This window comes from Colias croceus, chromosome 19 (genome assembly GCF_905220415.1).
Source record: "Colias croceus chromosome 19, ilColCroc2.1".
NCBI lineage: Eukaryota > Metazoa > Arthropoda > Insecta > Lepidoptera > Pieridae > Colias > Colias croceus.
In genome coordinates, this window is record NC_059555.1 from 3,436,083 (window position 1) to 3,454,549 (window position 18,467).

Here is an 18,467-nt window from a genome sequence, read left to right on the forward strand (position 1 = left end):
CGTGATGAATTAATATAACCTTCCTCGATAAATGGGCTATCTAACACCGAAAGAATTTTTCAAATCGAACCAGTAGTTTCCGAGATTAGTGCGTTCAAACAAACAAACAAACTCTTCAGCTTTATAATATTAGTATAGATTTTAGATACGAGGACATTTTCTAGCAACAACAGATGTTTATGATAAAAATTTCTTAAGTAATAGACAACAGTATCAAACCAAAATCATGTGCAAACCAACAACATTTTACACAAAGCTGTTTCAATGCTGAAAGATGTCTTATTCACAGCAACAATGAAAGGGCTAAGCGGTTTACCTTACAAGGGACATATTCAATCGCCCCTTATACCGTCATCCATATAAACGTTCAAAAAGAGTTTTATAGCTTTTCTAAGACGTAGAACAATATTATAACTATCTAACGGTAATGAGATTCACTTGTAAACTTAGTTAAAGACTTTGTTCGTTATGATTTGTTCGAAATTATGTGCAAGATAAAAAATACATCCCTGTAATGGCATTATTTAGGCCACATGTAGAAACCGTATTCTGTGGCCTCTTTTGTACAATGTTTATAGGAAGTGAATCAGTCATTGTCATCTTCCCACGTTTAAACAAAATTTGTACACTAAGGCCGGTTGCAGAGCTTCACCGACCATCAGTGCGTACGTCAGTCGCGCTTGTCATATGTATGGAAATACGCGTGCGTATGGTCGGTCTAGCTAAGAACGGTTTTATGAATTTCCATACATATGACAAGCGCGACTGACGTACGCACTGACGGTCGGTGAAGCTCTGCAACCAGTATTAATTACATACAGTGCACATCAACAAATCTAAAATATCTCAGGTTCAGTTGTTTGATCGAGTCCCATTTTAAATTACGTTAATGCAGGTACATCTCTAGAAAATTTTAAATTCAACATTATATCATAGAAGCTTCATAAAATTCAAATTAAAGATTTCAAATTTCTCTAATATAAAATCCATTTAGCTAGAATAAAGTAACAATATTCATAACAAAGGCGTACTGTGCACGTAACAAACATGGACTGGACAGGCGATTAAGAAACGTTTTTTGCCGAATTTCTAATATTATGTTCTGTACGTAGTTAAATAGGAAATAATAGTTTTTAGGGCTTATAGAAATAAGTAACTACATTTCCTTTTGTGTTGCATTTCGAGTTTTGAAATCATAAGAATAGAGGATAGAAGCCCTAATTACAACAGTAGGATTTCATTAGACATTCATATATAATATCTAGTAATAATCTTTGATTTCACTGGTATTTCTAGACATCAATCTTATCATAGACATATTTTTACATAATTCATACATACAACAAGTAACACGGTACTTCGAATTCACCGTCGCAGGCAATTTACTGACGATCCCAGTCGACGGAATATTTATCAATTCGTAGCATATATTTTTTATTATAAACTATATTTTCCTTACTGAATAAAAATTTCATTTAAACCATAAAATATAAGATATTATCGTCACTTATCTGTAAACGAAGAATAATTTAAGATGCTAAAGATCTCTCTCATCTATTATGAGTCTATCTATCAATATGAAAACTATTTTTAAACAGGCCGGTTAGAATTGCTCGAAAAAAGAAAAATACCGTTCCATTTTCAAAAGTGACAGTGAATTCGGTCCGTTTCACACTACTAGCGGCGGCTGTCAGGCGGCGGGTTAGGGCGCGTTCACACATCGAAGTCGGCGCCCAGCTTACCGTTCGGGGGCGCTATGAACGGCTCACTCCACATTCTTCTTAGATCACCCTGGAATAGGACACAACCTTTGAGTATTAACGAATGGTGAATAAATGAGTGCTCTATCTTTTATGACGACACGTCTATTTCTATAGCATATAACATATCGTTTTTTATTGAACATAGACTAATGAATGACCATAATGTTATGAGCGTTATCCAGTTTGAGTTGTATTGCGCATAGAGCAATGAACACCAGACCATACTTTGTACATTTGTATTGCGCACAGAGTAATGAACCAGCAGACCTTACTTTCTACGGTTATATTTTGCACAGAGTAACGTTGTAACAGACCTTACTTTGAACAGTTGTTTTGTGCACAGATTAATGAAGCAACAGACTTCACTTATTCACTATGAACCGTTGTATAGCGCATAGAGTAATGAAGCAACAGACCTTACTTTTAACGATTTATCGTGCACAGAGTAATATCCCAACAGACCTTCACATACGCCATGGTGAGCAGCGGCAGCAGGGTGAACGGCACGAGGTACAGCAGCGCGGGTTGAGCCGCTTTGAACACCTCCGCCGATACAGTGGCAGTTAGCAGGCCGAGGAAGTAGCCCAGCAGTGAGCAGTGGAAGTACGTCAGCCGTGAGCCCTGGAGAATAAAATTATTCAATCGTTTTTCAAGTGCAGAAATTTTGAAAGAATGGAAAAAAACTGATCAACTAGCAGGACCCACTCAGCGTCTTTTGCCTTGTCCTGGCGACGTCTAATCTCTCGACTACTCGTGAAAAAAATTTTTTTTTATATATTACGTGACTTATTGACAAATAAGCAGGATAACGAATAATAGTTTTGTTCAATATCATAAAAAGTAAATTCCCAACTAATTATACTTAAAACTAAACAAAAAGATAAATAAAGCGCATTGCAAACATCAGCACAATGACAACAACACAAACAACTGAAGAACAAACCTATAAAGGTCTGGCACAGATCACCAAAAATGATGAGACCATCTTTTTAATCATGTTATATGGTACAATAACACCATGAAATGAAAAAAGACGTGTGGCACTCGGGGACTGCCGCGGTAAAGCATAGCATGCCTTCAAGCCACACTTCCGTGCCTGTCGGAGTGGGGAGCGTGAGGTTTTTCGTTACGCAATTTCTGGATTCGGTCCCCGCGCTCAAGGCCCTCGATAGAAGCTATGCAATAGCTTAAAAAAAATAACAAAAACAATAAAAAAATTCACAGATCTAGGACAATAAAATAAAACAAATTACCATAGATCTAGGACCGGGCACCTGTCCCATCTGACATACAAGAGTCGCCTTCTTGTACGCGTCATAACGCAGCACGAAGCACAGCAGCAGACCCGGCATCACTATGTCGCCCAATCCTGTATACGTTTCAAATGTTACATTGCCTTTGAAAAAATATTTTCATACATTATTATTATAAATGCGAAAATTTATGACGATGGATGTTTGTTACCCTTTCATGCAAATACCGCAGAACCGATTACAACGAAATTTGGTATGTCGGTAGCTGAAGACCCAGAATAAAAAACTTTTTATCCCGAAAATCCAACGGGAACGGGAAGTATGAGGGGTTTCTTTGAAAACGCGGGTGAAGCCGCGGGCGGAAATCTATATTTATAACGCCTTCGGCGTAATTTGTAAATTAAGTGACATTTTGATACTTTGGTGATGTCTATTATTAATTAAACGAAAAAAAAATACACATGAGGAACATGTACGTGCTTTTTCGGTCCTTAAAGAGGTATTAACATATTCTTAATGTTGCAGCCAATTGGCTAATTTACTTATTTCATTAGTCGCCTTTATTAAAGCCGTTTAAGGAAATTTAATAAAACGGCGGCACTTAATATAAAGCCTAGGCTTCTAATTAAAAGGCTAATTTTTGACGTGACAACGTCTTATAATTCGATAGAGCCGGCTGCACGCACGAAAAAACATGACTCATGCGGCGTTACCTCGCTCTGAGGCGTTCCGTAAGGCCTTGAAGTGCGAGCGAGAGCGCGGAACGAGCGACAAAGAAGCACAATCGGCCTTAAGACGTTGTCACGTTCAACTATCGTCAGTAAATCGACTTTACAGACAACCAATGTTTTTACCTAGCATCGAGAAGTGTCCCTGGTGGTGCATAGACGGGAACACGAGCTTGGCCGGCAGAGATAGCTTCGGCGCGTCGCGCATCGCACCGCCGAGCTGCAGGCGGCGCGCTACTACGTTCATGGGGTTCTCTGCTGGCCTGCAAAATGTAAATATTTATTTTACTCTAAACAGACTTACATACTAGAACATACAAAAATAAAAGCAAGGAACAGTTTAGTGTATTTAGCGGCCTTATCACTTAGTAGTGACCTCTTCCAGGCAACCAGGGCAGAAGGTAATCAGCTCATATTATAATATCGTAAATATTTAAAAGCACCTTGAATATATTTTTTTTGGGCCGATGAACAATTTATTTTTCACTTTTGGACATAATTCTATTATACACTATCTGTTATTGTAACAAATGTGCTAAGCTAAATAGAATGTAATATCTAAAAACTGCGAAACAAGCAATTAGCTATTTTAATATTGGAAATAGGAAAAACAATTCGTGTTCAAGTTATTGCATAAACTCGATAATTGTCATTAACTATAATACTTAAAAGTTATATCAGCACAGAAATATTCAAAGCATAAAGTGACTTCCCATATCCCCAAGTGGGTTAAGGGGCAGATGCATTATGCATACATCTGTTTCACTGATCGATTTTCTTTAGGGACAAGTAGGTGATCAGCCTTCTGTGTCCTGCCAGACCGAGACATTTTGTTTTTTTTTTCGTCTCCACTGGGAATCGAACCCAGGACCCCTCGGTTCTACGCTCACGCGTCAATCACTGTACCAAGGAGGCGGTCAATTCAAGTTTGATTCAAAGCATACAATAATATAAAAAAATTAACATGTACACAACTTAAACCAGTAGCATAGGATGGTATAATGTAGTCACGTGAGTATCAAATGCAAACTGGCAACGCCGCACGCGGTCGAACGGTGCGGCACCGTCGCGGTCGGCGTGAACAACGTAACACATGAACGATTGAGATTTTACAAGTGTCTTAATACCATTGATGAATGCTAGATATAATTTTATTAACTTTTAATAGTATATTAAGTGACACTTTTAATTACATTTTTTATGACAGCTTCATCATCCTTCTCACACTTTTTTTTTATAGTAGAGTGACATCATTTTCTCTCACCTGGTAGCGACTTTAACCATAACATTGGTGGTGAATATATAAGAGGAGAAGAACACCCAGAACACGTCGTAGAGCAGCAGCCCCGTCAGCAGCAGTGTGGACACCTTGAGGGATGGGAGGCGGATCAGCGCTATGAACGTCACGCAGAGACCCATGCCCATCGCTGTAATAAAGATATAATATTTGACAACATGCACTTGTTAAAGACTATACTTAAAAGTTAAAACTAAGTTAGAAAAAAGTAAATTAAGTTTTTGGACATTAAAAAAAAAAACAACGAACGCCGCATGCAAGGAAATACTAATAAAATGAATTTAAAACAACCCCATTCACAAACAACAATTTTTTCACAAAAATTATGTACTACTACCTGTTCCTTTTAGATTCTAAGCAATTTCAGTACAAACGGCGAAACATCTATTACAGAGTCAACCAAACTCAAACTCAAACATTTATTTATTCAATTAGACTTCTTCGAGAAGCACTTTTGAAACGTCAATACATATTTTTATCATTTACCACCGATTCGGAAAGCAGTGTCTATGGAGAAGAATCGGCAAGAAACTCCATAGTTGCTCTTTTAAATCATTTCAGTATTACAATTTAATTTTACAAAATATGTAAGTAACCGTACGTATATATTATCATAATATGCCAAAGAACTGTCCTGCGGTTCTCACGCGACAACCCTCCATGGGTTTTTATCTATACAAATATTATAAAGAGGAAAGGTTTGATTTTTTGTTTGTTTGTTTGTATGAATTGAATAGGCTCCGAAACTACTTGGCAGATTTGAAAAATTCTTTCACCATTCGAAAGCTACATTATCCACGAGTAACATAGGCTAGGTTTTATCCCTGAAATCCCACGGGAACGGGAACTATGCGGGTTTTTCTTTGAAAACGCGGGCGAAGCCGCGGGCGGATAGCTAGTCTTCCATATATTCCTTAATGCTGTAATAGGCTCTCTGAACTAAGACGTTTTTTACATAATTCTTAAATTTAGCACTACTAAACTCTTTAATACTATGAGGAATTTTGTTGTAAAAAAGTATACCTTGACCCATAAATGAATTTTTAACTTTAGCTAACCGGTAAAATGGCATTTCAATTTTATTTCTGTTCCTTGTGCCATAACAGTGTCTATCTCCTACTCTTGTGTGTAAGTCTGCGTTTTTGTGTACATATAAAATATTATTAAATATATACTGTGATGGTACAGTGAGGATACCAGTATTCTTAAAGAGATCTCTTAGTGAGTCCCTAGCACGTAAATTATATATAGAGCGTATGGCTCTTTTCTGTAATATAAATATAGTTTCAATATCTGCAGCCCTGCCCCATAGAAGAATTCCATAGGACATAATGCTATGAAAGTAGCTAAAATAAACCAATCTAGCCGTGTCTACATCGGTGAGATGCCTTATTCTTCGAACTGCATATGCAGCTGAACTAAGCTTAGCAGCGGTGGCGGCAACATGGGCCCCCCATTGTAACTTCTCATCTAGTGTCAATCCAAGAAAAACAGTAGAATCCACAGGGTATAATACCTCCCCGTTTAAAATAATATCCCTTTTTACCTTTTTTACATTTGGAAGGATAAATTCTACACAATTTGTTTTTTTTGCATTTAATAATAAATTATTAGCAGTGAACCAATTGGATATGCGTAAAAGAGCAGAGTTTACTTCGTCAACGTTTGAGTCATGTCTATCCACATTAAATATTACAATTACAATATTACAATTACAATTACATGTACATTACCAATTACAACACGTACAGTACATGAGCCACCAATAGTCGGTGAACACCCACAAATGGCTTCTATAAAAATCGACCAATAGCGCAGCGGCCAGCTCCGGCAACGTTTAGCGACAACAAGCAGACTCGACCAATCATAAACCTCACCGTTCATGAGCAGCCAATGGCCGGTGAGCACCCACATGGCAACAATCGCCGCAGCCAATAGCGCAGCAGCGAGCTCCAGCGCTGAATAGCGGCTGCTACTGCCACAATCAGACTCAGCCAATCACAACACTCACCGTCCATGAGCAGCCAATGGCCGGTGAGCACCCACACGGCAACAATGGCCGCAGCCAATAACGCGGCAGCGAGCTCTGGTGCTGAATAACGACCGCACAGAGCCGCGCGGCTGTTGCTGCCCGCTATGTACTGGCAGAGCGGCGTTAGGAGAAATGCGAGCGCTGCACACGCTATCACTGTGGAGAAAGAAGTTTTATATATTAAAGTTTAAGTTTTTTTACGTTAATTTTAAAGTTAGTTAGTTCTACCGTTTTTTAAAGTGTTAGAATTTGTACCTACATAATATGATAAATAATAAATAGGTAGATTATATTATCGAAGCTTCGTAACGGCGTACATGCTTAAGTCAAGTTTTTATGGAAAGATTAAATTGTGATAAAACGAAACTTGAATTTCGTGTAAAATTAGCATACTTCAATACATTGTACTTAGACATTGTACACACTGGTACGGCAAATTAAATTTAAATAAAAAACCAAAACAAAATTTAATTAAAATATCCTACCCTCATAAATTTATATACTTAAACCAAGTAACTACTAAATTGTCAAAATATTCTAAACCCTTACCAGCGGTACATATCGCGACGAGCGTTTGCACCGAGTCGAAGAAGAAGAACATGACCAGCAGCGCCACGGACGAGCCGAGCGGGAAACACAACGCCTGCACCGTGTTCAGCGTTTGCACGTCTGTAATGTCTTCATCACCATTGGTAAATAGGAGAGAAAGTATTTAGTCGTATAGATCATAAGGTTTATAGAAGCAATCTTTCTTATAGAACTTCTTATAGAATTTACTTTGTTCATACTTTTATGTTCATACATTATTTTTAGGTACCTAAGAATTATTGAAATAGTCTATAAATAATTGGCATATTTTCGAAGTCGAGTCAGTAGGCCAACTAAAGATATTTTTTTTTTCTAGGTATCATTATTTATATTTATATAACTATCATTTTACTTTAACCCATCTAGAGAAATAGTTTCTATTCAATTTAATAAGTCAAAATAATTATACCACGCCCTCTGATCGAATTTGTACTATTCATTAAAAAAAAACGATCATGCCCTTATCGCCTACCAGACCCCTACTGGGTCAAAAAATTTAGTCATTATCAACTTGAAAATTATAAGTTTCTGCAAAGCCCAGTCGCGTCAATTAACTCTAGACTTTAATATAGAACATGTAATAAAACAATATATCGTTATCTGACATACGACCATGTACAGACATGACAGTCGGGTTATTACGCGTTCCGACTAATTACCGATTCGGCAAAAAATAACCTTTTCCAGCGAACAATCGTGTAGAATGGAAAGTTCTTAAATACAATATAGTTTATACTTTACACATGCGTTATATAAACGCGTCCAACTTATCATTGACAAAACAGGTGTTTTCTTTTCATGTAGCTTTATCGTGTAATTTAGTATGTCGACTTGAGATAAGCAATTATATTAAAACAACATTATTTAGCAAGCTTATCCTACAATACAAACATTTGCTTTTCCACTATCAATATGTTTGCAAGATAATTTCACAATTCAATACATTCATACAATGTGTTTCCTTCGTCAATTTTCTATATATAACAATGAATCCCTTGGTCATGGCATCACGCACGTCTTGACCGATTTCGATAATTCTTATTTTGATATCTTCGTTATTTTCAGGTGAAGGAACTTATGAAAAAATAAGAAAATGCGAAAACTTAATGGCCTTTCAAACTTCACGAGTTTGACAATTTTCGCGAAGATACCACAGTACACAACGTCTGTCGAGTCAGCTAGTTTCAAATAAATTTTGTTACTACAAAATACAATAATACTTACTATTGCTAGATGAACTGGGCGGAGGTTTAGTGCCCAGTAAGGACGCTTCTCTTTCCCTCTCTGCTTTCTCCCTTGCCTCTCTTTCCATGTTCAGGGAGCGAAAACTGCCGTACACTATGAGCAGCATGGATATAAGGCAAGCTGATACTCTGGAACGAACAGAACATACTTTTAAGTTATTTGTACGATCGTATTTAAATGGGCGAATAGTTTCCGAATGAGATTTGGACAAAAATATCCGCTTAGACTTGTTTCATAATTATAAATGATAACATACAATATAGTCTTGTAGGCTCGAATCCTTTTCCTTACATTTACAGATAATATTATTTAAAGATACCTACGGTCCCCGGGGAAGAAGCTGTGGGTTATGTCGGATTCTTACCGACTAAAACCCCATTTTGTTCCGTGGAGCCGCTTTAATGATGGGGCCGCGGGTATTGGTTGGAATTCTTCCGCGACAGCGACGTAAGGCCTGCAAATAGCCTTACGCCCTGTGCTTACGCCTCTGCAAATGTGCAATGTGGGCAGACTAAGCATGTGGGCAGGTAACCCACCAGCTCTTTTGCCGACTATGATATAAAAAAGAAGAAGAAGAGACTATGATATAAACAATTGAACACCCATCATACTAAAGCCTTTCCCTTTCATACAAATCTATTCAGTGTCTGAAGCTTATATTAAGTCGACAGAATCTATATAAAGACCAGTGTCTCTTACAATCTCGAGACACGTTCAGCTGGCCATGACGTATACAGCCTCTTTTGAAAATTAAAGATTGAACTAGACACGCGAATCGTTCATTATTATCTAACCCGATGCGACGTTTTTAACACGCATGCTATGCTTCCTGTAAAGTGTATAAAACGTAATCTTTTTCATTTTATGTTCATTGTTTTACTTTAATAAAGTATTAATTTTCAAATACTTCTTGATTGAAATCGAATTCAGCAAAACATGATTGCAAAAAATAATTTAACTTGATTACGTTTGACTATCAAAACTCTAAAGTCTAAAACGTGGAGCTATTCAAATGATAATTTTAGAATTTTTTTCTACATCGCGGAGTACTGTCGACGCACTTTAGGTATATATTTTCATTGTGATGAGTACCAATTTTTTTCAAATGTAGAGAAGTAGTGTTCATAGTGTACAAGTCATTCCTTTATAGTTTATATGCCTGCGACTTTTTACAACGGTAAAACATGTGGCAAAGCATTTTCCACTTCTAATCTCTTTAAAATTTTGGCACCATGTGCTGCGGGCGTCAGCCCGTCGCTTTCCCAACATAACTACCATAACTATTTTTTAATAGAATTTTTAACAAGATTCAAATTTGAACTATTTAGGTATTAAGAAAACGAACAGGAACTGTTCAGCAAAAAGTTATTCATTGTCTAGTTATTCTAGAAACACACTTAATTATCGACCTAGGTATTACATATATCGAAACATAGGTCAAGATAAGCAAGCGTTTATCTTTACCGCGTAGCAAGTTACGATTCGAGGCTAAAATAGGGCCAGACCACCCTAAAGTGAGATAACGTGACCATCTGCATCGTTAAGAATTTCCTGAATTGTTAGTATTTCGTTTACATTTTTTAGGTATTTTTTTTATTCTTAGAAATTGACTTAACAGAGGATCTTTCGACGCTATCACTATTTACTAGAACTTTATCTACTTTTATCTACCGCCACAAACAAGACGGTGTAAATGTATCCAAAAAAATTGAAAAGAGTTTGTTTTGTAGTAAAAAAAATATCATTTTAGGTTTTATAGGCACGTAAATTCGTCAAATAGGTACGTCATAAAATATTGCAATCTATAATAAATCATACTAGATTATTAACGACAGATACCTAATTCCGACAGAGTACCAAAAAGCCCCCAGTCTCAACTGTTTCACAAACACACTCATATCTGCATTAAAAATTAAAAAAGGCATGTATTAAATCCCGCATTGCAATGTAACGCAGAAACACTGGTCACATAGGGTGCGGTGAACTAACATCACATTTTATAACTGTAAATTACAAAGTACTTTATAATAACTAGCATTTTCGTCTCCATCCGTATACAACGAGCATTACAAAACCAACGACGAGGAACTATTGTTCAAGTGCCACTTCTTATTTACACAATACATAAATACGCGTATACTGTTATACGGTATACCATTCAATACCACAATGTAACAACAGTAGTTGTAACGATGAATACACAGGATGAATACGTTGCTCTAGTATTGTTTATACGCAGCCATAAAATTTTTAATTATGTGTGAACTTCCCATATGTCATTAATGAAATACAAACAAAACTAAGTATTTCTAGGGTTCTGTACCCAATTGAACTCTAACATTTGATCTGTGTCGGCGGCTTTGTTTGTTAATCCATATTTTGTACGCTTAAAAATGACGCCATCAATATGTGTATTCATACACTGTTCAACAAATACATATTATGAAATATGTTCGTTACCTGTATAATAATTTAAGGGCTGATTTTTCAATCGTTGGATAAAACTTATTCGTCGAATATCGTATTAAACTACCATTTCAAAAATGTATTCTTCTTGCCTGTAATTGACAGTTTTTAGGTGACATTTTAATATTATCGTGTAATACTTTATTCGACGAATAAGTTTAAACCAACGATTGAAAAATCGGGCCTAAATCGACAAAATGGAACATTAAAAGTTTAAATATACTTCTAACTATTTTGTACCAAAATATCGGTTAGGTAAGTGGTCTAGGCGTGAAGAGACGTGTAATAGGATGATGAATTGATGACTGATGAGTAACTAGTACCTAAGTTTAAAGTAACTGATTTGGAAAATTTATGACGGAACCCTATTTCGTGACATACGCGCACAAACCGTTATTACTTTGTTGTTATTAATTTTGAATATCTTATTGAACCATTTATATAAAATCAATTTAGAATATACCGCGTATGCAACCTTGATAGCTTGATACACGGTGCTATTAACGACAAACCGTTAATTGAATTAGCCTTCCAAGTGGGTTTAAGAGCCGTGTAATGAATCGTAACAGGCGCCAACAGCCTGTCAATTAATAGCATCAGCGGGAAGTATCGCAAACCTCACTTGAAGAATCAATTTACGCAAGCAGTAAAAAAGTTACCTCACTTGAATTCGGTCACAGATCCATAAATACTGATCTCATTAAATTTACAAGAGGGAACACTACAAGTACTGATGTTTGGATATTAGAAAACAAATTTGATTTTCATAAATGAGGTTCACTGAACAGATAGCTCAAGACGATTTTTTTATTTAAAACAGACTAGGTATGCTTTCTTGACATAGGTTTAAATATTGTATTTGAGCAATTTGCGAAAGTATAATTTGTCAAATAATCATGTACCGTCATTTAATTGAACTTTCAAAATTGACGAAATTACTGGATTTTTCAATAAACTTGAACTTGTCTTGAAACACAAAAGAAATTGCATAGCTCCTTAGAAAATATCACGGCACAGACAACGATAAATACTTCCTTGAATACAGATTTCATAAATATGTTTTTTATAACATTTCTATTATTCAGTCAATACAAAACTGCAGTTCAAATTAAAATATAATCTAATACATATCTGATTAAAATTTGGTCATAAATAAAAACTATTTTATATTATGGAGTTCTCAGACAATGAAGCCATAGAACATCATAAATGTTTTAATATTATGTACTTTAAAACATATCAAGGGTATAACTAACCTGGAAGAATCCATGATTGAGTACGCCCATTTGTATTCCTGGTATTCCATGTTCGCGCCCACCTGTGCCATGGTGATGTCTTCTTAACAACCGAGGTACAAACTGCTCACTGCTGGGCGGTAGCCTGGAGCCCTCTGTGTGAATAATATTATTTATTAGACTATTTTAATATATCTTCCTAGATGTCAGAAGTGTTTGACAGCCCTTACAAGCTGTTTCAGCTCTGTTTCTACCCCCTCTTAAATGCTTTTAACATCCTTTGTGGAAACATTTCTTGATTTTCTTTAGTCTCTTATTCTTATTCATAAATAAAAATAAGTAAGAAGCGAGGTTTTAGATCAAAAGCCCATATACACACAAATAGGATATAATGTGATGCATGACCATTGACCAATATAATAAGAATAAAAACCTCTTAGAAGGCAGGATTTTATAAATAGCATCTATTTCAAAAAGGTACTTAAACTATCTAGTTTACGTAGGTATCTACCTACTAATATTAATTTATCAAGGTTTTTTATTATTAAAAGTCAGTAACAGAAGAGATGAACTTGTAGATAAGTTTATTAATCTATCTCAATGTTATTCCTTCAATTAATGAATAAAACTACAACTAAAAACAATTTAATTATATTAGTACATTTTTCTGACATTATGAGTAATAATTTATAGCAAATTCTGTTTTATAACTAGATAGCAGAAGGTCTGCTGCAATATCCTATTATAATTATTATAAGGATGTTGTAAGTTGTAACCCTAATTCAATAATGTAATTGAATTTAATCATGTCGTTTACATCAATTTATTGTATAAAGTAATTTTTTCCTCCTACTTTTTTCATTGTTTATCAATTAGTTAAGTGGTTTCAAATACATGTTATTAAACAATACAAATCTGTACAAGGCCATGACTCAAATAATAACAAAATGATCTCTCATAACAGGAGTATGCAAGGTGAGATGATGCTATCAAAACATTTGAGTGAGCGAGGCTTCACTATGTGTCATAATAAGGAAACAAAACTTGTATGTCTGTTTATTTTGTTAATTATTTTTAATAATTAGCTTTTCACTTTTCCTATAATAGTTAATACAGTTTTTAGACAAGTACAGTAGGTATGATGATATTAATGTTAAATTACTATTTTCAATTTTGTTATTTGACCATCCATACTAATATTATAAATGCGAAAGTAACTCTGTCTGTCTGTCTGTTACTCATTCACGCCTAAACTACTGAACCAATTTGCATGAAACTTGGTATGGAGATATTTTGATACCCGAGAAAGGACATAGGCTACATTTTATTGCCAAATATTTACCACGGGCGAAGCCGGGGCGGACCACTGGTAAGTCATAAGTTATTATTGGATTAAAGTAATCTTTAGTAGATAATAGATATTAATCATAGATAAAAAAGTATGTATATAAATACAAAAATATTTAAAATATTTGTAACTTAAACATTTTGTAGATAATACAATGCACTAATCTCCACACTAGGATTCCTTGTGTTGTGGAGAATAGTCTCTTCCAGCTTTCATCTATTTACACAGATAAATGATACAAGTAATATTGTATGAGAATGTTTGTTTTACTCTATTTATGTACTTTCTAGTTGAACTTCAAATTAAGAACAATATAAGAGTATAATTCTTGTAATTAAATTTATTTAAGCACTTAAAAAAACAGTAACATAATTATATTATAAGTTTTCTTGTGTATGCACAGGTATGCCTGTAATTGGTGTATACATCATATTAATATTCGATAGTTGTTTAGTTTTAATTGTGATAATTTTCATGTGTACTCTGTTGGTATGTCTAAATTAAATAAATAAATAAATAAATAAAAGAGTAAATTTATGGAATGAAATAATTTAAAAATTAAGATTAATATTTAAGCATCATGATACCTATTACCTATGAGTATTGATACTCCAGATTTTTTTATTAAGTTTATTTATTTTTTATTATTGTGTGCTCATTAAACAATTGCAAATAATTGGATAGGTATAACAAACAAATATTGATGGGTTGAATTCTAACTATACAAAGAAAGTAAAATAAGTTGCCAATTTCTTTAATTCTTAGTAAATTTGATAAAGATCATATTATGATCAAGATAGATTTGGAAGATGAACCATTGTGTGCTCTATTTAAAAAAAATAAAAATAATTGAAAAAACAAACAAATTTATGGATGGAAGTTCTTTAACTAGTCCTACTATACAAATACTGTTATGTTGTTATTTCGTTTTTTATTTCTTAGTAAGTAAATTAAGTATAGATCTAGCTTAATTTATAGCAATTTAATTTTCTACTATTAAAAAAAAATATATATTAGGTAGGTACGTATTTTTATTTAATAAGTGGGTCAAATAAATTATAAATTTGTGTTTCCCTATATTTCGCCTATTTTTTTAAATGTTATGTTATTCTCTGGGCAAATTGTTAAAGCGTTGCTAAACAATGGGCAAGACAAAGCCGAATAATACCGAAATAAGTAGAGCACGAATATAATTCACAATTTGAAGTGAAAGGAAACTGTATATTGCACTTTCAATAATAAGTAACAATTAAACTGTGATTGAAAAAGAAAGTTCCGTGACTGTGACACGAATAACTAAAAGGATTTTGGTACAAATAAATAAATAAATACATTAAAAATATTAGAAAGCAGACCAAATACACGGAAGCAATAGCAAATATCAATTACACACTAACCAGATAAGAGGGCTGCTTTAACTTATCTGCACTTATTCGTCACTTAATTCCATGCTTAAACACTTATTTATGAATTGTGAGATAGTTTACATTTAAAAACAATTAACACAGAAAATATTTACGAAACTTATTACTACCCTACGCTTGTCGATCGACAGCCATAGTAACCAAAGATAAAGCAAAAATACAGATCAGTGACATTAGCCCATAGCTAACAAACAACAGTAAAGGTACAACCTTCATTATAGTGCCAGGTGAAATTCGAGTTTCTATTATCATTTATATAATGTAAATAAGTCAGTTCAGTTTTATTTTGAATAATGTACGTATATCTTATAGCTTAGCAATCAAAATGTTATGTAACTGCTGGACAACATTTCCACCACATTTCCACTGTCATTTCAGTTATCCATTATTATTATTTTATACTCTTTGGTCAGGTCACCGTTGACAATAATTGACATGTGATTGAACTGATTTGGAACTGATTGACAATTGCACATTGACATTTTATATTAATTCAAATTTCAAAACAACCTCAAAAAATTGGAATAAAAATTCTATCGATTAACGATACATTATACAATAATTATATTATAATTATATTAATCAGATTCACTAAAACTTTAAGTTAAAATGAAGTTAACGGCTATTTTATTGCGTAGAAATTTACTTCCTAATGGTCACATTTTTAGAGGAAAAGACCGCTTAGTAAAAAGGGTAGAACCAAAACATCTTCGCCAACTTCAACGGGAATTTGAAATTGAAGAACAAAATATGTTATGTCTTCGTCATCCTTATTTGTCTGAAGTAAGTAGAAAATTTTAAATATCGTAACCAGCATTCCGCCTGCGGCTTTGACAACTTTTTCTTACTTACAAATTAATCTTCGAGAACCACTCTATACATTAAAAAGCACATCAAGATCTTTTGCGTACCCAGTTTTAAGGATCTAAAAATACATAGAACAGATAAATGGAAGGTTCAAAGGACTATGTTTTGTTGTATTGATAACTAGCTGTGCCGCGCGGTTTCACCCGCATTGCTCCACTCCTGTTGGTCTTGGCATGATAATATGATGATAGCCTATAGCCTGGGTTGACTTTAGAAACTTGCGGCACGAATTTCGGCGTGATTTTAATTTTTTTCGATCGATAATAATGCCCCGAAACATACATTAGCGGCTTTTCGTGCGGAAACATATAATTACAGAGAAATCTTAATTTTAATTTTTGAGGTTATCTATGTTCAAAATTGTTTGAGTTACATTGACAAAACTACCTACAAGAATTGTGTTTGAAAGAGATAACAAATGTCAAAATGTACATTAAAAACCATAGTTCCTTCATAGTTCATTCAAAAGCATGTTACTGATGGACAACAATTCATACGGATTATTGGCGAGTAGTATATGATTGGGGCAACATGGGTATGTTCATAAAAAAGTTAATCACTCAGACCCAGACAACCCATTTGTTGCCCCTGATGGGACTCATACTCAAAGAATTGAGTCCCAGTTGCGTGTTGTAAAGAGATTTTTTAAAAAAGATAACTATAACCACCCAAACTTCGATGATATTATTAAAGAATATAATATGTAGAGACGCTGATTGGAAAAAAATTGATCCATTCATTGCCCTTGTAAATTGTATCAAACATGTACAATTATTAAAAAAATGTTTTTTTTATTGTATATATATTATTGCACAAAAATTGTTAGTAACAGAACCGAATCTGTCCACCCCGATTCCACGTGGTACTTGTCTGTCATACACTAGAGTGTATTAAAAAAGTCGGAGGCGCGGAGGAGCGTGGCGCCCGCGTGTGCTGAGGAGCAGGCAGAGTCAAGCGAGCCGGAGTGGCTGAGGCTGGTCGCCAAAGGCGACCAAAAAGCCGAAGCTACGAAGGCGAGTGAAGACTCCTGCCAGCAACGAGGTACATGGGGGCAAGCGCCACGTTCTGCAGCGCCGGAGCAGTCAAGAAAGCCCATAATCTTCAATATATTTCATAACTTCATTTCACTACATAGTATAAAACAAAGTCGCTTTTTCTGTCCCTTTTTCCCTATGTCCCTTTGTATGCTTAAATCTTTAAAACTACGCAACGGATTTTGATGCGGTTTTTTTTAATAGATAGAGCGATTCAAGAGGAAGGTTTTAGTATATAATTTATTAGGTTTTAGACAAAGCGGGCGAAGCCGCGGGCGGTAAGCTAGTATAAATATAAACTCAAAAAAAATAGAAGGGGGGGTTTCCGCACCCCCCCACTTCACAGGGGGTCTCCCCTTACCTCCCCTCTCCCTTTCCCTCCCCTCCACCCCCTTAATTCGTGCCGCAAATTTCTAAAGAAATACCTATAGCCTTCCTCGATAATAGATGAGCACTAATACCAATACTTACCTCAAAACTAGCCAAAAAGCTATAATGATTGAAAAAAATCAGATTTAATATCTTTCAAGGCCCTGAACATAAGCTTTTCTGCTTATGGCATATGATTGTTATGGAGAGAAAACAAATTCTAAACAACCAATATAATTAAATATTCAGGCGTTGCTTTTCATTTACAGATTTAATTTTAAATGTCATATCATAAAAATCTTTAACATATATGTATAAGTTTGCCAATACCAAATTGGGTGTTTATTAGTTACCTATGGTTGATCTTTGACCTATTTTTAATTGTATTTTTTATTGTATGTATCTATAATGATCTTGTTTTTAATTTCAGGCTGAATGCAGTGGCCACGCTAAAGCTTTAGGTAAACCTGAAGCTCGACGAGACAGGCTTGTTAATCTGACAAGAAGTATCTTCAAAAATGATGTAACCCTGTATGAACGACTTGGACATTTACGAACTAAGGAAAGTTGGGATTAAATATAAATTTAAGTTTAAGCTTATTAGAATGTTAAATATAATAATGTATAGATAGAAAGTACAATGGAAATAAATTTATAGCTCTAATATTTTTGGATTTTAATTCCTACTTAAATAAGATTATTTTTAATAATCACAAGTACTTCTTTCATTATAGCTGTGATGATAGTGAAAAAAATGGTTGCTTCAGTTAGTATATCGGGTCACTGGTTACCACTTAAAATTCTTTCCCCCCATCTAT

General features: G+C 34.7%; 2 protein-coding genes across 4 annotated transcripts; one reads left to right on the top strand and one right to left on the bottom strand.

Annotated features, from left to right (window-relative positions):
- Positions 1 to 1,349: 1,349 nt before the first annotated feature.
- LOC123700051 (signal peptide peptidase-like 3) lies at positions 1,350 to 15,537 on the bottom strand. Of its 3 annotated transcripts, none has more exons than XM_045647160.1 (10): positions 15,353 to 15,537; positions 12,629 to 12,752; positions 8,886 to 9,034; positions 7,623 to 7,760; positions 7,053 to 7,229; positions 5,009 to 5,171; positions 3,871 to 4,007; positions 3,017 to 3,132; positions 2,226 to 2,384; positions 1,350 to 1,791 (listed from the first exon to the last, which is right to left on the bottom strand). In XM_045647160.1, exons 2-10 carry the CDS (start codon positions 12,697 to 12,699, stop codon positions 1,714 to 1,716), a joined length of 1,188 nt encoding a protein of 395 aa, XP_045503116.1. In that variant the 5' UTR covers positions 12,700 to 12,752; positions 15,353 to 15,537; the 3' UTR covers positions 1,350 to 1,713. The 3 variants fall into 3 exon arrangements, with proteins under 3 accessions (XP_045503116.1, XP_045503115.1, XP_045503117.1); XM_045647159.1 differs by having other exon boundaries at positions 12,629 to 12,762; positions 15,353 to 15,536; XM_045647161.1 differs by having other exon boundaries at positions 7,623 to 7,751; positions 12,629 to 12,762; positions 15,353 to 15,535.
- A 316-nt stretch (positions 15,538 to 15,853) lies between these two features.
- LOC123700052 lies at positions 15,854 to 18,313 on the top strand. The gene is made up of 2 exons (XM_045647162.1): positions 15,854 to 16,162; positions 18,080 to 18,313. Exons 1-2 carry the CDS (start codon positions 15,989 to 15,991, stop codon positions 18,224 to 18,226), a joined length of 321 nt encoding a protein of 106 aa, XP_045503118.1. The 5' UTR covers positions 15,854 to 15,988; the 3' UTR covers positions 18,227 to 18,313.
- The last annotated feature ends 154 nt before the right edge of the window (positions 18,314 to 18,467 follow it).

Excerpts from the sequence above, each read along its gene's own strand:
- LOC123700051 (XM_045647160.1), bottom strand. The coding sequence starts at position 12,699 with ATGGCACAGGTGGGCGCGAACATGGAATACCAGGAATACAAATGGGCG. Across the intron at positions 5,172-7,052 it reads CCATTGGCTGCTCATGGACG|CGATGGGCATGGGTCTCTGC; the intron begins GTGAGTGTTGTG and ends TCTTTATTACAG. Across the intron at positions 2,385-3,016 it reads TGCCCGGTCCTAGATCTATG|GGCTCACGGCTGACGTACTT; the intron begins GTAATTTGTTTT and ends TTTATTCTCCAG.
- LOC123700052 (XM_045647162.1), top strand. The coding sequence starts at position 15,989 with ATGAAGTTAACGGCTATTTTATTGCGTAGAAATTTACTTCCTAATGGT. Across the intron at positions 16,163-18,079 it reads GTCATCCTTATTTGTCTGAA|GCTGAATGCAGTGGCCACGC; the intron begins GTAAGTAGAAAA and ends TTTTAATTTCAG.